This window comes from Coffea arabica, chromosome 11c, assembly GCF_036785885.1.
Source record: "Coffea arabica cultivar ET-39 chromosome 11c, Coffea Arabica ET-39 HiFi, whole genome shotgun sequence".
Classification (NCBI taxonomy): Eukaryota; Viridiplantae; Streptophyta; class Magnoliopsida; order Gentianales; family Rubiaceae; genus Coffea; species Coffea arabica.
In genome coordinates, this window is record NC_092330.1 from 44838019 (window position 1) to 44860097 (window position 22079).

The 22079-nt window shown below is 35.0% G+C and overlaps 2 protein-coding genes across 9 annotated transcripts; both read right to left on the reverse strand.

The window, feature by feature from the left end:
* Nucleotides 1-777: 777 nt before the first annotated feature.
* Nucleotides 778-4476, reverse strand: LOC113717370 (uncharacterized). 5 transcript variants are annotated; one of them, XM_072070308.1, is made up of 5 exons: nucleotides 4338-4476; nucleotides 3085-3126; nucleotides 2889-2995; nucleotides 1780-1814; nucleotides 778-1070 (listed from the first exon to the last, which is right to left on the reverse strand). In XM_072070308.1, exons 2-5 carry the CDS (start codon nucleotides 3085-3087, stop codon nucleotides 1003-1005), a joined length of 213 nt encoding a protein of 70 aa, XP_071926409.1. In that variant the 5' UTR covers nucleotides 3088-3126; nucleotides 4338-4476; the 3' UTR covers nucleotides 778-1002. The 5 variants fall into 5 exon arrangements, with proteins under 5 accessions (XP_071926409.1, XP_071926410.1, XP_071926408.1 ...); XM_072070309.1 differs by lacking the exon at nucleotides 4338-4476 and adding an exon at nucleotides 4182-4270; XM_072070307.1 differs by lacking the exon at nucleotides 4338-4476 and adding an exon at nucleotides 3272-3564.
* A 191-nt stretch (nucleotides 4477-4667) lies between these two features.
* LOC140016712 (uncharacterized) lies at nucleotides 4668-15470 on the reverse strand. 4 transcript variants are annotated; one of them, XM_072070303.1, is made up of 21 exons: nucleotides 14944-15470; nucleotides 14297-14382; nucleotides 14067-14168; nucleotides 13290-13396; nucleotides 13099-13199; nucleotides 12752-12839; nucleotides 11706-11794; nucleotides 11311-11450; nucleotides 11053-11215; nucleotides 10733-10868; nucleotides 10547-10643; nucleotides 10312-10441; nucleotides 9502-9561; nucleotides 9121-9239; nucleotides 8751-8875; nucleotides 8332-8556; nucleotides 7812-7972; nucleotides 6659-6822; nucleotides 5960-6042; nucleotides 5797-5882; nucleotides 4668-5131 (listed from the first exon to the last, which is right to left on the reverse strand). In XM_072070303.1, the coding sequence occupies exons 1-21, from the start codon at nucleotides 15157-15159 to the stop codon at nucleotides 4988-4990; spliced, it is 2622 nt and encodes an 873-aa protein (XP_071926404.1). In that variant the 5' UTR covers nucleotides 15160-15470; the 3' UTR covers nucleotides 4668-4987. The 4 variants fall into 4 exon arrangements, with proteins under 4 accessions (XP_071926404.1, XP_071926405.1, XP_071926407.1 ...); XM_072070304.1 differs by having other exon boundaries at nucleotides 11053-11212; nucleotides 14944-15469; XM_072070306.1 differs by lacking the exon at nucleotides 14944-15470 and having other exon boundaries at nucleotides 13290-13382; nucleotides 14297-14318.
* Between the last annotated feature and the right edge of the window lie 6609 nt (nucleotides 15471-22079).

Genomic DNA, 22079 nt, shown 5'->3' on the forward strand with positions numbered 1-22079 from the left:
TATTTACCAATCGGAAAATGAAAAAGAGGGCGATCGAGGAGAACAGGATTCCAAACCCAAGGAAAACTTTGCTGCTCACGTTTGTAATTCGAATGAGGCTTTGGTCTCTGCCTCTATAACTTCGAGGTCTAGCGTTCGTACTTACTCTGTGGACTGACTCATCACCAACGGCGTCTGCGGAGGGCTTGCCTCTACTCCGAGTGCTGCTTCGCGTTGAACTGCCGGCCGCCGATATGAAAGTGTAGTTATTTATGAAATACAGATCAATCTAAACGCAGAAGTTTTTGAAAAACAATGTGAATTTTTCACAAACTGCCTATCCTATCCAAACGAAATCATCTGTATTTGAAAAAAAGTTACAGTAAATTTTTTAAAAAACATCCCCAAAATACCCACGTCAATTCAACAGCATTAACCGTGCTAGACAAATATACTTTGCTGAATCTTTGGAGAACCACAATAGCAGGGTTATTTTTGCATCCGAGCGGACACTAGCTAATCCACTAGGTTTCACTCGACTCAACCCCCCGGATTTGTTCAACCAAAAGCAACCCAAAAGTGAAATTCATTTTTGGGGGGTGTGATTTTCAGCTGCTGAAGCGTACAAACGGCAAGCATGGTTAATCATTCAACCCGATAATACAAGTTCCCAAAAAAAAAAAAAAAAAAAAAAACAATACTCGTAAGCCATCCTAAACGTCTTTTGAAAGAACAGCATTATAAGAAACCTTTCTATGAGTCGGAAACATGAAAATTAACTTACTACAAGAATATGGGTAACATGAGAAGGAATATAAAATTTTCTTTAGCCTCAGAATATAGCGAGTAAACAATCAACTCCTATCACATTAACAAACAAATTTGAGAAACAAAGACTTCACACCTGTACGAAAGGAAATACAGAATTTCTCAAAAATTCAATAGTACAAAGCATTTAAGAATACTAATTCTGAAGGGTGAGACTGCTCTACGATCACTTTGGAGTCAGCAATCATTTCTGTGTCAGAAGAATATTATTGATACTCCCATCATGAAGCATCCAACTGCTACCCAAGGGCTCAAGCGCTCACCTGCAAGACAAAGCATAGTGGTAAAAATCATCTTGAGAGTTTTCAAGGCAACCCAGTATGTACCGTGATAATTAATGGCAAAGATGATAAGTCAGCAATGAACCTCTAATAGACAATCGTGAAGGAATCTAACTAAACACAACCCCACCCCCACCCCCTCTTTTTTCTCCTGTTTTCCTGTGCATGTAGCGGCCTGGGGGTTGTGGGATGGAAGGGGAGACAAACAATGGGGGAAACAGAAACATATCCACAAGATACTTGAGTCATTCTGAGAAAGTACCAAGTCAAATGTATTTTTATGCTTGCAAAGAAGAAATAGTGACCATACTAGTCTGAATGTTGAATTTTGTATGCCACAATAGATTTAGCTCAATTAGGACCACAGGGGACTTTATTAATTTCTGATTGATTGAATGTAGAACAGCATGAGAAGCAGATGGAAAAGTAACATTCCTAAAAACCTTGTGAACACCAAGCAACTCTAATTACAAGGCAATGCATTTATTCTATGCAAATTGTAACCATAAATTTATTGTCGCCACTCTAATTACTGTCTAGCTGATTTCTTTGTATTTCAAATACTCCATTTCACAATAAAAGCAGGCATTCTAGTTTATAGCAACTACAAGACCACATGAATTATATGAAACATAGATTTGCCAACAACTATTTCCAATAGCAATACCATGCTTGCAATGGTGTCACTCACCTATTCTGGCAGCCTTCCAAAAGAAGCCCCGAAACCTGGAATAGTAACACAACATCAGTACGTTCATTAACATTAAATGAATATGATGACATGACTGAATTGCTGTAATCATGAGATCCAAAGGAAGAAGATAAATGACGTAGTAAAGATATTCGACACATTTTTCAATCCCAAAACATTACACACAGCAATTACACACTGATCTATGTATCCATGCTGTGAAATACATGCACCATTCTGTTAAAAGTAATTTCTTTCATGGAACCCACTGGCTTCAATTGTACACGCACAAATATTGTCCATCAAATATTCAAACAAGACAACTTCCGCCAGAGGCAGAACCCACAATCTCTTAGTCCCTTAGAAATGTTCATAAGCAAAGCTGATTAGTTCTCCCACAATCTGTGATGCAAGCACAAAGATGGCAAAGATACATGCATTTGTAGGCACATTGTTTTTTCCAGAAAACAAGAAGCACCGTATGCAAGACAAATAATACAAATAATATGTAAATTTTATGTCTTGGCATATGAACTAGAATCACTCCAATGAATATGAAAGAACACTCTGCTATAAGTGAATTTATCCAAAAAAAACTGCTATATATTACATTTTCCAAAAGCTTTTCCATGGAACTATTGAACATATGCACATCCATTTGACGACCCTATAGAAAAGCATATTCTCTACCATTAACAAAGGAAAGATTATAGAAACTATACCAAGTATTGATTTCTTATTAACGAAAGTCTTTTCAAACATCTCCTTGTGTAACCATTCTATGAGTTCCATCGTCCACGCGTCATACATCACGCATCAGAAATTTCATATCTTGTCATCCTAACAGCAAAACTTGTAATCAGGCATTCACTATCCGCATGTCAAAATGCGATGTCGAACCTTTTCAAAAAGAATGCAAAAAAGTGCACTGATATTAACTATGAAGTACAGAAATCATGAAATAGTGCCTGGCTCAGCCAAAAAAGAAACAAACTTTAACCAAATATTTCACTGACTAAAAAATTTTGTGATTTGAAACTAAGCAAACAAAATAAACATTAATAAGCAATTTTAGATTGGATAAAATCGTTGAAGCTAAGAAGACTTACCCAGTCCTCTGTTCAAGAAGAGCTGGAAAATGCATCTTTACATAAGTGCAAGTACAAATCCCCAGCAGCACTACCGTAAGAAAAGAGTGGAAATTGAAGAGCGCGGACTGGAAAATTTAGCAATACTAATTTCAGTATCTATTTTAAATTCTAAAAATAGAAATCTGAAATCCTGCAATTTCGAAAAGTAACGCACCATATCCAAATTCTTCCCTTAATACCTTTCTTCCGCGAAAACCTACAAACACAAGAAGCAAAGAATTATCTAATTATTCTACCTCGATTTAACATACGGCGCGAAGAGCAAGGCACTGATTCGTTTTCCAAGCAAGATGTACCAAAAATTTAACAGTCGCAGTTGAAAAGAAAGAAAGAACACATACAAAATGACCGAGATTAGATAAGTGAATATAGAGAGAGAGAGAGAGAGACAATCACAAGGAAGCGATTCAGTGTAACAGTCGAGCGACGATCTCAAAGGGAATGAGAAGATGGCAGCAGTATCGCGAGATGTGCAGATACAGCCGCTGCTGCTGCTGCTTTTTTTTAAAATTATTTTTTTCCTATTATTTATTTATTTCTATTTTGGACAATATACCACTAGCAGAAGGGAACGAAGAGAATAAAAGAGAGAAATGCTCAAGTGTCAGGGACGACTGGAAAATCTAATAGCTCTGCCCACCGTTCATCTGTGCTACCGTTCTGATCATGACGAGAGGCAGGTAAAATTAACCGTTCGATTACCCCTAGTCGCTAGAAGGAAAGAAAAGAGGGAAAGTCTTGCTCTTATTGACCCTTTTGGTTTGCTTTATATCACTTTGCTCCCCAACTTAAAAGTATTAAACAGATTTGCCCCGCTCTAATGGTTTTATTATGATTTGCCCCGGAAGCAATAACTCCTTGGTGGTTTTCATTCTACACAATCACTTGCAGCACATGAGTACATTGTAGGCTTATAACAATTTGAAGCATGCTGCTCAATTGGCTGCAAATTAATGAATTTTGTTACCTAATTTTGAAGAAAAAGATTTTACTACCCATAAATGAATTACTAAAGTTTTTTCCCATAGCTAGGGTACCATATAGCCTTTTCGTTCATAGTTGGCTATAAACAAAAATCATTTGATTTTAATAATTGAAATAAACAATGTGTGAAAAGTAGATAGTATAAGATACTAAAGTACTCCCCAAATTGGTAATGTTAAGAGACAAAGTGCAAATCAGTGCAAGTAACTCTTTTGATTGAAGTGCGGTAATGGTTTATGGCAAAATAGTAGGAAGGACATCGCATACCAGCAAAGATTAAGTTAACTAAGTCGACTGAAAGTGAGTACTCTACTCGGCAACGAAGGAAGGAAGGAAGGATACTGTGTCCCCACAGTGGAGGAGGAGATTACGATCTTCCCCTAGTACAAACATCCCGAAACCAGTGCCAACAATGTATATCACCTTTTAACAAACTGGAAGTTGCTCTCTTCTGCACCTTCTCGACTCCTCCGAGGACCACCTACGAGACTCGAACAGATGTGCAAATCGAAGTTTCTTACACCCTGAGCTGCAGTGCAAACTCATTCTCACAAGTGATTACAATAACTACGATCACCATTAACATCTCAAGAAACAAGTCTAAATAGATTATTCCCATCGCCGAGCACATTCCCAAAAACCGAGTCAATTTATGGAAAAACCAAACAACATCTATAGTCCTAGCTGTAGTTTCTCATCCTTCTAGTAATAATCATTTCTAATTGCTACATGCAAACATGCAGTACGATCAACTTACAAAATCTAAAATTTTCATTAACATTTGTTCTCGGTCCTAGATTTAGAAGAAAATACATGTGAGATCAATACAAAAAATGTCGCTAGTTGCTGGCATGCTACTGACCGATCAATGCAAAGGAAATTGAAATCCGGCCCGTAGAGGCAAAATTTATTGTGTTTCAACTGCCAACCCACTGGAAGGGAAATAGTGGCATCAAAGAATGATATGACACACACAGTAGTATCCATTTTGCACCTATAAGACACCTCACTGTTAAAACCAATCCAGAGTAATTATTCCAGCTGGTACCCGCTTTCGAAGGAAAATCATCAAGCTAGAAGACATAGCTTGACATAAAACTTGAAAAAGCAGTAACATCTATCCAATTAGGAAAAAGGCTTTTCAACTTGGTGGCAGACTCTGTTAAATGCTGATCCAACACAGCAATTTCGACCCTCAAAGATTCTGAACTTCTTGCCTGCAATTAAGACAAAACATAACATGAACACAGCTCCGTGCTAACTCACATACCATGGTGCATGTTCAAATGTTATCGACAGTTACAAGTGCAATTAATTGTCAACTTGACGATTGTATAGGTAAATTTGGAGCGGATATTTGAAGGTCAAGGTGGAGGAGGAGCAAGATAAAATTAAATTTCAAACACCTGAATATGTATTGCTCATGAACAGCTCAAGCTCTGAAGGAGGATGGTTCAATGGTTTACAGAGTTCTTCTTAACCTGTAAACTTAATTGTGCTTTCGGTAGACTCACCATCCCTTTCAAATTATAGTCTCAATAAAAATTGTACAATCGCTTCTGGTTTGATAACAAAATCCATCTGACATTGTCTATGGTACTTCCACAAGCTGACAGTAATAACCATAAGCTGCTCAGTCCAGTAACCCTCCTAATTAATACTTTTAGCTCTATTAATCGCAAACTATAAGGGACAAAGAAACATAGACAAACTTCACAAAGAAGCCTCGCACGCGCCATCCCCCACCTGTTCGTGAGCCATACCCTTGACTGACTCACTCCACACTCTTAGCTCGTTCAGGAGCCCTGCCCAGGACTCCTTCACTAAAGGGGAAGTAGCAACAAAGATGGGAGAATGAAATGCAAAACGGTTGAAATTTTACCTCCAACCAAAAGGTCCAGTTCTCATGGCTTGCACCACTTAATCTACATATGTATGATGGTGGTCCATTAGTAACCCTTTCAGGAGCTGTAAACATTTGCACAAGGATCAATATACAGAATCCGACAATCTAAATCCAAATTCAAAAATTAAATATATGTCACCTGGTAGTACACTATTAGCAAATGACCAACTGGATAATGGACCTGTTATGTTGAGCACCGCAACCCATACCTCTTTCAAGGACCTGAAAGCAAAATGGAGATAAATCTAAGTTCTAAGACAAATGCACTAACTTTATTTTTAGGTAGGCAAAAAGAAAACGTATAAGAGTGCCTGCTGCGTCCAGCTCCCAGAATTCGAGAAAAAAAAAAAAAAGCAACTAAAAGCAACTAAAAAGTCACAAGTTGGAGCTTCTATGCGAATTGACTGTATTATCAATTATGGTGTAAAAGCAATCCTGATTTTAAAGCACACATGGAGATGACTTCCCATCTTTATCTTTCATTTCCCAAATTTATTGAGCTTGAGTTATTAGAAGGCCAATATCATACAATTCTTAGTGTAATTCAGCTAAGCATAAGTATATACACAGATATATGTCCAGACAGTTTTACACACCATGAAATGTTGTTTTATAATATATATAGAACAGATAACTGCAAACCAGAATGCTGAAGACCTATCAATTAGGCATTTCCGTTCAAGTTCTTCTCATTTGGATGTCAAATAATATACTATGCTAAGAGGGCCGTAAAGTACCAGACTAAGGTAAGGATAATTGGACTAAACAACAGGATAGACTGAATGTAAAATTACAGAACAAACTGTCACATTACTCAGTCAGCATATCAGTGTTTTACCCCAGGTGAAATTCCAAGTAAATTCTGCGGGACCCTCCATCAAGTAGAGCTTGTGGCCTATAAGTTTTTAGATGTGGAAAGTTTCTATATTGCTTCAAGACGTCATCTCTCTCTGCTGAGAACTTCAAACTTCCGGAAAACAAGTAAGATATTGGAAAAGTGCCCTGTTCAACATTGGCAATTGTAATTCACAAATCATCAATGTCACTCATGGATTCAAAGCAATTGTAATTCACAAATCATCAATAAGAAGTTGTTAGTTGAATAGAACCATGGCAGGACAAACATAATATTAGAAGCTAAAATGAACTTCAGTAATCACATGAACCCCCCCCCCCCCGGGCCCGGGGCCCAACGTTACTGTTAACAGCTTAGAGGTTAGCTCATACTTTCTACTTGTTACATTTCATGGTCAGAGAAGAGTGGAGAGTTCGATTCATGAATTCCAGCAACTGTCCATGTCATTACAGACCTATAAGTTGTATGATTTTGTCCTCTAGACTAGTATCTTATTTATTTATTTATTTTTTCCCTTTCACCCTTTCTTAGGAGAACTGCATCTAAAGATTCAAAACATTGTCCTCTCTTGCTGTGCATGTATCTTTGCACCGTGCTCACAACTTCTCCTTTATCTCTTTTTGAGGATAAGCAAATTCCAATGAATTGCATATGATTCTATGGTTCAAAGACTGTGTGCCAACTATCCAGAAAAGCAAAATCCTCATTATCACCAATCATGATAAATCAGTATAGAGAAAACAATCTTTCAGTTCCATTAATAACAGACTTTCAGTTCCATTACACCAGTTGAATATTAAAACAAATTAAACAAGATGGTCTCTGCTCCCAGTTAGCATTCACCAGTCTGCTCTGTAGGCTGGGGGCACAAGCACTAAAAACCTAGCATGAAGCATCTTAAAGCAGAACAAGTCATGAAGCCTAGTCGTATTACAATTCATAGGATACAATATGATTTCGTACCATCAATTATGCCATGCAGACAAAGGGGCTGGAAAATGGTTCTATGTCATGCAGGCCAATAATCAGATAAAATTTACCCATTTGTCAGAAGAAAGCAAATGCACTGTTAGTCAAAATCATATTGCAGCGGAGGGAAACATATGATACATAAAAGACTTCTTTTTGTACTTACCAGCCAAGTCTCTTGCAGTGACAAATTTGCAGTATCAAAGGATAATTCTGAATTAATATGCAGTTCTCTTGCCACTTCTGGGGCATGTTTAAAGACGAAAAGAAGAGAATTTGAGTCAACCACGGAAAAATCATAACTGCAATCGTCAATATGACTTGCACCTGTTGATGACATTTTTGAAAACCCTGTTAGAATGTTCAACCATATTCATCCTATTTATACATTCAGTACCGTGCCAGAAAGTTTAGAAAAAATTTCAGAATGCTAAATCACAAATTATAACAGTCAGTAGCATGTAAATGAAGCTGTTCAGCAAGCAAATTGAGACACAAAGTACATGCTCTACCCAGCCAACCCCCATCCACAAAAAGTAAAAAAAATAAAAAAAAAATAAAAAAGAAAAGAGAAAAGGGTCTTTTCATAAGGATTCCACTTAGAATGCATACTCTTATACTGCAACTATTTTCACATATTCAACTGATGTTACTATATCTTTCGAGTACCTTTCAGTCTTTCATACCTGCAGTTCTGATAGTATGCTGGAAGATCACCCTTTTCGGAGCATCTGTGCTGTATGGAAAGAATTGAGATGACAGAGCCAGAGCAAGTATGCTTCCGTGCAGCAAGAATTGCATGATAGATGATCTTGCTAACCATTGGCCAACAACAGGCAAAAGAGGTCCGACGCACCAACCAGTCACAAGTCCAACAACTGCTGCAACTACAATGTCTGCAATGAAATATCCTGGAAACCAGAAAAGTTACCCAGTATCTTGAAGGTAAAACATGAAACTCTCAAGGGAGCACTGGCATTTATAACTAAACCTTGCCATACTCACACTGATACCGCTTTCAGAACGTGAAAACTAATTGCAAATAAATATCACATAAGCATCATATAAAAACCACTTGATACAAAGAAAGAGAAGTGAGCCTAACCATAAGGAGGTGGAAAAGACCCTGTCATTCCCATTTTCTCTATCAAAAATGCAGCAAGGAACCCACCAAAGTAGACTGAGTACAATAAGCAAGGAATTAACGGAATCACGTAACATGCAGTTGACCTGAAAGAAGAATTTTGTTTGCCCCATTATGCAGAAAATAATTAATCAAAATCAACGTTGAGCTCAAAGATGTCAAGCACAAAATTTGGGTTCATATTGACATCATAATTTGATCCTGTTCAAACTCAAAAACAATCTAAAACAGCATTATGACATATGGGACTCTATCCTAGACATAAAGAAATAATTTTTTTCTCAGGTTAGCATACATCAATAGAGTACCATAAACAGATAAAAATTGTTACCTGAGAGAATCAAAACCAAAGGACCTTGTAGATAGCAGGAAGGAGATCCATGCAGGAAGCATGAAGACTGCCAACAAAAAGGTCAAGAAACCTCCATTTAACCCAGAAATCAGATACCCCTGCTTTCAGAAAATAATGTTGAAAATTAAATTCCTTATAATATGATCATTTACTTTCATTATACAACTCAGAAAGTCATTTGCTTTATGTTTATTTTGCACAAGTGGGTATTCTACATAGCATTTTGAACAAGTTTTTTTTGGGGGGGGGGGGGGGGGGGGCGGGGGGGGGGGGGAGGGGGATGGAGAGAGGGTCGATAAACATAACTTGTAGAAGTCAATTAACAACCAAAGAATAGCACAACATATAGGTCTCGCATACCAACGTCATAAAGGAGTACAACCCAAATGCTCCCCAAAACCTTGCTTCACCTGCCAGTTCCTGTAAAAGTATTATCAGTGTACTCATTATGTCCTGAGCACTCAAATTGAAAAATGGATCCTGCAAAGTAAAACTAGGCGACTGTGTAGAACATATGCTAAGCCTCTCTCTCATCTGGTAATCTCAAAAGCTAGAGAAAACATGAATATTAGACCATTACCCAGCTTTTTGTAACAATTTTCCTCCCCGCATATTTTGCAACAAGTACACTTGAAAAAAGGAAAAAGCAATGAATGGTGGATAGGTGTGACTTTATAATCAGAAATAAAGCAAACAAGAAGCTCAGGCACAACAAATCTGATCAGACTTGAAGATAGCCCAGTAACATCAGAAAATAGCCGGATAAAAGGATGCAGTGGATATCACAACAATGCCCTTCTACCAATAAACTCCAATGTCTTAAATTTCAAATGTGATGTAGAATGAATTTCCATTGGGCTTTCCTTTTTCCCCTTTAGATGAATTCAAATATAACCAAATACATGATTGTTGAATGCACATGAACGAAAAGGCGAGATGTTCACAAGTTAATAGACCAAACAAAATCAGTAACACATTCTGCAGTTATACTAGTTCATAATTTCCACAGATACATACATTTTGTACCAAAACAGCAATGATTTCCATCTAAATTACTCAATTCAACGAAAAAAATCCTCTTTTATTAACATAGTTTCTTTAAATGAATAATCAACACAAACAGAGGTGAGCAGAGTGAAAAATCACAGGGTTCAGTACAAAAAAGTTTACCTCTTTTGATGATTTGACTACTGAAACATTTTGAGAGAGAGGAAAATTTCTCCAAAAGAATCGTGGTGCTAACAGACCAAGAAGTGAACACGGTATGAACATCAAAAAGGCCAAGTATGAATTAGAAAACCTACATCAGGAAATGAAAGTTATGTTCTAAAATGCTATATCATATGCTAAAGGAAACCTATATACCAAAAACTACTCTAGTAGCAATACAAGATTAAACCAGTACCAGTTCATTGAATGTCTTGCGAACAGCAATCTCAAGATTGCAAAAACAACTGGAAAAATAATGGCCAGTAGAATCCCTAAAGCATGATGTAGCATTCCTGCAGAGAACAATGCAGTAATTAAACACAATGGAAGAACAATGTCACCTGCAACAAAGTAACTTCAGGTTCAGCTGCATTCCCATTACCTTTGATAAAGTCAAAGAGAGTCATAAATGAACAGGAAAACACTCTATTTGGAAATCGCAAAAAAATTGGCATAAGTAGGTAGATGGCAAGAGGAATACTATGAAGCATCACAGCCAGCTGTCTTGGATAGATTACCTGAGAAGGATTTTAGAGATCAATTCAAAGAAAGAGTTTATCCTCTTAACAACCCACCTACTAAGGGAAGATAAAATAAAGAAAGAATACATTGAATGGATATGACTGCTGGGTTAACTAAGTTGTACGAAATAATGATATACATGAGTACACAGAGATGAAATCAATAAGAATTATAACGCACCAAAAACCATGACAAGTAGTCAAAGAAAACTGCCCGTTCATCACGATTTGCAGCACGTCTAAGAGATTCCCTTTCACGTGCATTTTGTAGCATAGAGGAGTTAGTGAAGGCTTTAACTACACTAAATAAATTATCCCCACGTGCTTGCATGCTTCCAGGTCTGCTTCACCAAAATAGTATGCACCAGATCAGGCATATGGTAAAGAGAAAGATACTGGCAATCAACTAAGAGAACTTCCAGCAAAATCTACTTCATACAGTAATCTTTCCACAGTATCTGAGGAAGTATGATAAAAGTAACCCCCAAAGAGAAAGATGATGTCCAGTCCAGGAATATCCCCATAATCTTGGGCAAACATTCTGTAATCTGTATCACCAGGTATAGAACCGAAAACATCCTGAAGGTTTATTTGCCCAAAAGAAAAAGTTATAAAGATATCAGCAGGAAACTACAAAAAGATTATTGACCAAAGAAAGAAGGGAAAGTTAAAAAACACCACATGGAGAGTCTAGATAAGCTTTAAAAGTCTCATCTGTTTAAGTGAATGGAATCAGACAGGCAAATGTTAAAACAATACTCCTTTATTCTTTACCAGACCAGAGAGCAGGAGAAGGAAAGTTTCAACAAATTACAGAGAAGTAAAATTGAAAACCTGAGCAGCACTATTAGCCATAGGATAAATAGCTGCTTGAGCATAAATGTATGAAGGCCATGATCCAGGTCCAGATTGGCATACTAGATCTGTTAATTGAGCAATTCAAGTGTAGGTTCAGCTCTAAAGAAATTAACAATATAGGCTCAGCTATGAAAGAAAATGTGTGCCATGCTGGGGGCAAAAACTAAAGGTCTGAACCTCATATATGGCATGTAATTTTGCATACCAGGAAAAAGAAAAAGAAGAAAAAAGCACAGATCAATTAGTTCATCTATAAGCATACATTTCAAAGACAAAACTCTCCATGGTGTCTAACTAAATATGCAAACACCTAATGCCTCAGTTAAAACAGCTTTGGTAAGTTATTCTTGGGGAAGAGTGACCTAAACATGTGAATCAAATACAATGGCAATCTATGTTTTATGTCTTAGTCCATAGAGATGCTTGCAGGAATCCTAAAGCAAACACCATAAGTACATGGAACATTCAGCAATGCTTATATCAATATGGTAATGCACTTCAAATAACATTTAATCTCTCAGATAAGCTGCACAAAGCAGCCACTGATATGTGAATTTCTTATCTTTTCATTAGTAATCCACCGGATCATAACTAAATTGATCCAGAAATATTCTACTATTACTTAATAACTCTACAATTCTCTTTTATTTCTTGCAAATTCACCAAACTCCACCTAGGAAAATTCTGCTTCTTAACACACACTTCATCTATATCCTGTAATCACTCCACCATCAATTTTCAATTACATACTAAGTATGACATTTACAACAGTTTTGGTCCACAGATGGATTGCTTATCATTCATCATGATGACTACATATCTGAGGTTTTTAGTACAGTTTCAAATTCAACTTAAAAAATAAGAATGGAAGCCAGCTCATAGATGATGATGAATCGGTACATGTGATTCTACTTGAGCTAAATGTTACTCTAACTAGAGTTGATCATAGTCAAGTGTGTTAAATTCAACTTAAAAAGTTTCAATAAAGTTGCATATTTTTACAAATAGCAGCTGGTACTTACCAGTTCCACCTGTACCAGAAGCTTCAACATCTATAAAAGCCCCAACAGTATCACGCCATCTATGTGTTGTCATGAAACCATGTGAGCCCTGAATTAGCCATAAAACAGATCATTGGAAGATAGTTTCCGTCAATGTAAATCTACTAATCAACAAGATACAATATGCAATGTCCTGGTACGCTAGAGTTTCTGATGATATGTTTACTGAAGGATTTCATTTCGGTGGTTTGTTTCTTTTTCCCTAGAAGTACTATTGTAAATCTTCAGAACATACCAAACAAGAACGTCAATCAAGAAAAGCCGATCAACTTTTTGTTTCAGGTAGCCAGCCATGTCACATTTCTTACCAGCATAAACAGCTCTTCTGCTCCATTAAATAGAAATATAACTGGTCGAAGAGGAACCCAAGCAGAATCAACACATAGCCGAGCTAGTTCAAGCATAGAAGCTGTTTAGGGAGGAGGAAGAAACAACACAGTAAGATATAAATAATTGATGATCCCATTTAAAACGTAGAATTGTGATATATAAAACCCACCAACACATGAACCACAATCACCAGCTCCAGGAGAACCTGGTGGAGTGTCAAAGTGGCCATTCACCAAAACTGCTGGGTCGTTTTCTCGAGAATCTATAGAAGAAATCCTGCAACTCCATTAAAATGTGTTAAGGTGCCTTAATTCTTGCATTTAAAAAGATGTATCCAGGCATTAATTTAATCAAAGAAATTAAGGTCATAGGCAAGTTGTTAACAAACTTTTGAACAGTGATCCCCACTTAATATTTAAATACAGGCAGAATACAACAGAGTACATCTAAGAAATAATTTTTTTATTAACCTTTTCAAGTCTTTTACACTCAAAGTGGTTCCATCCAAATGTCTTGAGAGTTACTTTTCGAAAAAAAAAAAAAAGTCTTTGATATTTACTTTGAAGTTCTACAAAGCAAAATACTAGACTGTTGTCTTTGTCCATACTTATGGACAGAGTGTGAGGAACTTTTACAACACTCATTGACTACAGCCACCTAACAGCTATTGCTAAATACTGAAGTTCATCATGAAGATCAAGAAAAGTAATCATGCAAAGGATCACAGTGGACGTCACGAAATCAAAGACCTGAACAAGTAATAATTACTTTGTTCAAATAAATTTATCATCACAAAATGCAAGATCGTAAGCTGGTACTTCTCCCAAAACGTGAATATTACAAATTATCTGTGCAAAAGGAGTTTGAGAAGTTAGCACTTCTAGCTATTGGTCTTAGATTGACATCAAAGCAGCCCAAATAGAAGCAAAAGGAGATCATTTTTTACCTCATAAGAATATTGGTGTGATTTCTATAAGCCAGAGATATGCTATGTCCTAAGAAAATCATATTGAACGAACCATCTACTGTTGTTTCTTCAATCTCTATCCTGCAAAAACAGTAGTTCCCAACCAAAAAGTAGAGTTACAAGCTACCCTAAAAGGGTGTCTAAGAGTGTAAAATTTACTCTTAAATACATCAACAAATAAAAGAAGTATAGTGTCAGTAGATACAAACCTAACATTTGGTCCAGCTCTCTCCTTAATCATTTCTAGCTGTGTCTTAATATACAGAGCTGCTTGTCTCAAACCAGGACGCCCTTCCTAGAAATAAGTACATAAATTCGTTTTCTGAAGTACCCCTGATGTAGCTAACTATACAAATATAAGGCCAAAAAAAAAAAAAAAAAAAAAAAAATTGCGCATCTATTTCGCAAGTTAACAAAAAGCAAACCAAAAGTTTTTCAAGATGTACTCGTGCATCTATGAATCACCTTTATTTTTCAAAAAAATTTTGAAAAACTTCTAGCACATTCTCTAAACCACCCAAAAAAAAAGTGGCGCAGTTTTATTTTTCTGGAAACTGTGCATATACTTGGGGCCAACAAAAGTTAAATTTCATCCTCACGTGTACGGTGTACCATACGAATTGATTTTGTACCGGTAGAGTGGCTCCTGACTTCGGTCTTTTGCTCAAATAAATACAAATCAATAAATAAATCTTCAAACCAAAATTCAAATAAGAGACATGGTCGGAAAGACGCAATAAATGCATATTCTAGCACGAGAAATAGCGTGTATGGAGTCACACAGCAGTACAGTACGTAGTAATAAATTGCTAATACAGAGAGAGAATTGAGGTGAGGCAAGGGGCAAATAGGTGACCTGGCGACCGCCGATATCTTTAGACAAGACGCGAACGTGCTCCACAGCTCTGGCTTCAGAGAAGCGATCCAGCGGGGCGTCCATACCGAGGGGAGTGATGAACTTCATATGAACGACGGAGTAAACCAACAAAGACATGAGTCCATACATAATTCCCAGACAGCACAAGACTTTGAATCCGGCGACGTCGCGGGCGCTTGGCCTGAATAGCGGCATTTTTCCAAGCTTAAAACTGCCAAGTTTTCAGCTATATAAGAGAAAATCCAGGGAGAGATCTCAGTTGCATTTACACCGGATTTGAGAAGAAGGGCTGGGCTTTGTTCCTTCAGGAAGTGTCTCAAGCGTTCAGGTGATTGGGAAGGCGACCGAATCAGAGTTGAATAGGACAACAGCCTCCATGCATTTTATATATATATATATATATATATATATATTTGCATACAGGCTCAACGTTGAATACGAGACTACCGGTATGTTTTTCCGGTTTTTCCCCCTTGATAGAATTCATTCCAGATTTTGGTTTGCTTTGGTAAGTTGCGTGCTTCTCCGTCCACAGTATCCTGCTTCCTATTTTTGAATATCTCAAAATATTTATTTTATTGAAAAAGTTAAAATATTTTTTATTTTTTATTTTTAATATAGCCCTTCCCTTAAACATATATATTACTATTTAAATTTAATATTTAAATTTTTAAGATAAAATTAAAAAAATAAATATAAATATCACAATCAAATCACTGTTTATTAAAAAATTGAATTCTCAAAATAGAATCAAATAAGGGAGGGAGGGAGTGGTAACTGCCTAACTGGTTTAGGTCGGCTGCGATACTAGTGAGAATATTTCTTTTTCTTTTCCTGATTTTGTTTTTCATTTTTTTTCTTTTAACGATTAGCCCACTCGGAAAGGCTGCACAGTTAACAAAAATTGGACCAGGGACAAGTATGATTAGAATTTTAGTGCAATTGTTCAGTTGTTGACTTGTTGTATATGACTAGGCATTGGACCCGCGGCTATCGCAGGGTGCCCATATTATAAGGTTGTTGAGTGACGAGGAATATAAAATAAAGTAGAAAGAATCATAAATAGAGGGTTGCTATTTTGTTGAATATTAGAGTAGTGATGGTAGATTAAGCAAATATGAGATAGTATATGTAAATGTAGAGCGATGTGAAATTGGTATTTATTGTATCTAGTGTAAGAGTGCTAATTGATGGTTTATTTATGAAGAAGATGTTTGTGCAAGAAATTGATTATGAATAGGAAAGCAAAAAGCATGTGTTTTTTTTTTATATATACATCCTAATTTGAGAGTGTACTTAGGTTAATGTAAGATTTATTTAATAACATAGATTTAGAGTTGGAGTTGGAATAGTGGATAGAGAAGTGATAGATTGGATTGATTTATTTATAAATAGATATAGTAAAATTGGTGTGATTTGTATTGTGTTTTTTAAAATTAATACGATCTACATATTTGATGGATAATATTGGTTTCAAAAATTTTTGTTTTTTTATTTTAATTTAGTGATAAGTAAATATTATTTAAATTAATGGAATATATATTAATTTTTTAAAGTTGATAGGATGGAAAATTAGGTGGAGAATTGCATTGAGAGTGTTATAATTTATTGTACTTTGGGTGTTGGTAGTTTATGTATTCTAGGATGATGATATTTTCATAATTTGGATAGCTAGGATGAGTAAATGTGCATTGTTGCAGCAGAAAAGTCTATGGAAAGGATATAAACGAATGGGAAGTTTGTTGAAAAATAAATGGATAATAGATATTTTTTGGCCAATTTTGATATAGTTTGGGTGTTGTGTGATGAGATAAATTAATAATTTGGAATAATTTGAAACTATAGCTTGGTAAAATATGTGTTTATTCATTAAGTAGGTTTTTTTTCTATAAGTAAAGATGATATTGATTTAGTTATGAATAAATGTGATTGAAATAGATGAGAGCTGTATTTTTTTAATTAATAGAATCTGAATAAGTAAAGGATAATATTAATTTTGAGAGCTAATAGATTTTATATTAATAGGTTAGTACTAAATGGATATTATTGAAAGTAAGGTGATGCATATAAATTTTTTTTATAAGAAATGGAAATGATTGCACATGAAAATTATAGAGTTTAATCACTGTAATTTACAGTAGAATTTTTAAATATTTACTGTTTGATGTTTATGCGACTTATTTTATGGTACTCAAAGTTGTAGTGAATTTTGTATTAATATATATATATATATAGGCATACGATATATTTTGTAATATGTGTGGATATATATATATATATATATATATATATATGCGTGTGTGTTTAGTATTTTATTTTAGGAGATATAATGGTTTAATTTTTTATTGTTTATATTTTTTGGGGTTTTGTTTGTTTGTTTGTTATATTTTTATTATTTATTTATTTATACACATGTATATATATATGTATATTTAATATTTTATTTGAGCTTGTAAGATTGTTTAATATTGTTTTATCGTGTCTATCTTTTCTAGTTTTGTTTGTTTGTTATATTTGTGGTGTTACTATTTGTCTTGTGATTCATGTGTCAGTGCGATATTTGTTTTTTGAGTTGTATCATGTATATTTTTGCTATATATATAGGAGTTCGGTTTTAAGTATTTGTATGTAAATTTCTAGTTGTTTGGTTATATTTTTTATAGTTTTAGAGAAAAGTTTGTCTTTTTTATTTTGGTTTTCAGTGCTATATTTTTAAATTTTGAAATATTATCAAAGTAACATTTTTGAAATAGAGGGAAATTATCTTGTATTTTTAAAAACAATTAGTTGTATAATGCAAGCTAATACAAAGTGGCACAATTGATTTATATTTATTAGATACACACAAAATTTTTGTCGATATATATATAATTTTCAGAAAATCAATATTTTTGTCGATATATATATTTTGCTGAAAATAAATATATATAAAAAGGCACACAATTAATCATCACTTTCTATTGACCACATTATGTTATGTTACTCAATCTTAAAATGCAAAAGCTTTAAATTAATAATTTAGTAGTTAACAAATATTATCAAAGTAACATTTTTGAAATAGAGGAAAATTATCCTATATTTTTAAAAACAATTGGTCGTATTAGTGGAAGCTAATACAAAGTGGCACAATTGATTTATATTTATTAGATATGCACAAAATTTTTGTCAATATATATATTTTTCAGAAAATCATTATTTTTGTTGATATATATATTTTGGAGAAAATGAATATATATATATATATATATAGATAAAGGCACACAAATAGGATGCAATAATATATATAGATTTGTATAGCCCTAAAAATTCGTGCTGCATTAGGGAATGGAAGGTAGCAACTGGAACAAACAAAACCAAAGAAACAATAATTAAGTGAGATGACATCTAAAGACCACAAGGTACAAAATTGATAGGGAAATTACGAAGAGACCAGCACAAAAGAGGACAAAATCAATACCGAAATTACAAAATAACCGGCGTCCAAGGATAATTGAAGCAGCGGACAAAAGAGGACGTGGAAGGAGAATTGCACCAGCGGACAAAAGAGACAAAATCAACACCGAAATTACAAAATAACCGGCGAAAATCTGTAGCATGCCCTTCGGCGCTTTATTTTTTCAACAGCCTGAATCAGACTTTTGTTGTTTTTATAAACCTAATCCCAGAATTAACCTCAAAAGCCGGCAACTCTTGAGGCAATCCCAGGGACTTATATCCCAACCCAAACCCAACCCCAACCCCGATGTGGGACAAATGTACCTATAGGGGGGACCTGCTGCTAAGTGGGATACTACCACCCAATACCCTTTCAACCCTGAGGCAATTTGTCTTTTTTCAACAGCCTGAATCAGACTTTTGTTGTTTTTATAAACCTAATCCCAGAATTAACCTCAAAAGCCGGCAACTCTTATATATATATATAGATAAAGGCACACAAATAGGATGCAATAATATATATAGATTTGTATAGCCCTAAAAATTCGTGCTGCATTAGGGAATGGAAGGTAGCAACTGGAACAAACAAAACCAAAGAAACAATAATTAAGTGAGATGACATCTAAAGACCACAAGGTACAAAATTGATAGGGAAATTACGAAGAGACCAGCACAAAAGAGGACAAAATCAATACCGAAATTACAAAATAACCGGCGTCCAAGGATAATTGAAGCAGCGGACAAAAGAGGACGTGGAAGGAGAATTGCACCAGCGGACAAAAGAGACAAAATCAACACCGAAATTACAAAATAACCGGCGAAAATCTGTAGCATGCCCTTCGGCGCTTTATTTTTTCAACAGCCTGAATCAGACTTTTGTTGTTTTTATAAACCTAATCCCAGAATTAACCTCAAATACCCTTTCAACCCTTCGGCGCTTTATGTAGTTAGAGATATGGTGTATTCTGCACTCGTATATTATTAAACTTACCAATTTTATATATATACTAACTCAATGTCTGCGTACAATGTACAACACTTACTATTATTGCCAAAATAGTTTTTTTTTATCAATCATCACTTACTATTATTGGCAAAATATTTAATGCATTAGAATTATGACCATGTGATCAGACCCACTACTTGATGATGAAATCTGATTTTGGTGAGGCTGGATTGTACCGTACGGGTAGGATTGAGTTCATAAATAAGAGTACTCAAGGTTCAATCAAGCTTGTATCCTTCGTATAATCATTTGGAAACTCCCAGGAACGCATAAATGGTTTTTGTTGGACCATGAATAGCATGGCCCCAATGCGCGAGTATGGAATTCCAAAGCTGTGGAATCTTTCGAATAAATGTGGAACGGCATATGGTAGTATCATTTTTCTCAAAACGTAAAAGGGAAATCAAGTTGGACGAGTCTCAGCACATGTCGTGTTTTGTAGTAAGTCCCAGCAGATCATTAAATTAATTATTTTTAAACCCATTTAATTAGTGGGTAGTATGTGACTCGACTCACCTATTTATATTTATTTAAAAATAATTACACATTTAAATTTAGGGATGGACAAAATTATCCGCTAATCCGAAAACCTGTCATATCTGATCCGAAAATTAGGATATTCGATTTTTATTATTTGATCGAGTCAAAAGATGGTTGGGTATCTGCTAAGATGCGGGGGGCGGATTATGATCACATAATTAAAAACCCGCAAGTACCCGATCCGTCCCGCATATATATTTTTTATTTTTATACACACACTATAAAATAATAAGTTAGAACTAAATAAGTAATTATATTGAACAAATTGCATCACAAATATGAGAGACTATAGTCTATTTATAAGATTCATTGGTAGAGGTTATGATTTTATATTTTATAGAAAAAAGTTTAATTAATGTGGAATATATATATTAAAAATTGTGCTACTTATTTCACACTTTTATTGATTTTGAATTCTTTTAAATTTTTTTTCTTTATCTTATATTTTCTTCACATGCTCGTTTCTTGATGGGAAACCTTTGTAAAATATAAAATTAAATTGGTATAAATTATTTTGTTTAAATTAAATGATAAATGGGACGGGGGCGGGGCAGGTACCCGCTAACCCGATCCTATCTCAGTGAGTACCCTATAATTGGGTACCCGCTGATATGCAGGGCGGGTAAGGGTCAGAAAACGGTTGGGCCGCAAGGTGCTGGTCGGGTCAGCCAACTGGTGACTGGGGCGGGTACCCGATCCACTCCTACGCCTATTTAAACTCAATTTTTAGTAAGTGTTAATGAGATAAAATTGAATCTCTTACCAACTTAATAACAACAAAATACTACTATTATTACTTGTCAAACAATTTGCAAATAAATTTAAAAAATATATAAATTTTTAAATAATTCATAAATGAGTAATTGAATGTACCCATACTCATTTATTATATAAACGGGTGCTTATTTATACCCATTTATTTCAATTAGTGTAAATGAGTTAATCTAATTGTATCAATTAATCAATTATGACTCGTCCAATCTTGAATTACCCATTTTGACATCTCTACTTACATGTTTACCTCCATCATACGAAACAGTTGTCCCAGCATAGCAGTTATGTGTATACAGAAAGGGTGGATATGCTCTGCAAGTTGAAATCCTTGTGTGCTAATTAATGATTAAAACCCCAAAAAACAGGTGAATCATATTTTCCTTGCTTCACCGTGTTATAATGATCCACCTATAATTTACCACTTCATTTTGAAAGGAAGGTAGATATCACAATCATTTTGCATGCAAAGACGCAATGATAACAAATTTCTAATGACAGAGAAGTTTTTAAAATTTAGCACGGGGAGATAATCAAAATTCTCAAAAAAAAAAAAAAAAGAGATGGGAGATAATCTCGTCTACCAAAAAAGGCATAAATAGACAAACTAAAAATGTATGCCTTTGGAGCTGCCTGGACGCTTCATTGAGTGTATGCCTTTGGATTGGAAATTATCCGGAATAAAACTTTGTGTGATTCACTAAAACACATATTTTGTGATGATGTGATGTTTGTGGGATAAATAATTTTTTAAATAATAATAAAAAATCATTTCTGATATTATGCTTTTCAAACGTACATATGAGAGAAATTTTAAAAAGTTAAAAAGAAAAGGTTAATTACACCTTCTTCCTTTACACTACTTTTAAACAATCATAAGAGTTCTTTTGTTATTCTTTTTCTTTTTTTTTTTTTTAAAAAAAAATTCTTCCTATAATAGTCAGAAAGAAAATAATCATGCCGGAAACCTCGCAAACTTCAGAATGCATAACTTTTATCTACAAGGTTACCTCTATACAGTGTACACCTTTTAGAATTAAGTGTGCTATCGATAGACATTTACATTACGTGTTTTCGTTTGTGGGAGCGAGAGACAATGTAGTAAAAAATAGCGAGAAAAGGTACAGTCTAAAAGAAAAACTCGATTGAACGTAAACATCTAAAGTGATGGACATAGAAGTGCGAGAGCTTTGGCGAAAGAACTTTAGGCAAGTGATGAGGAAGGGGAAGAAAACAAACGTAAAAGGAAAAGAACCGAAGAGGAACAAAGAAACAACAGATGCAAACATTCAAAGGATACCACGCAACGAGGTTACTTTGGTTAAAGCAAGATCCAAAACAAATAGGAGGTGAAGTGCTAGAT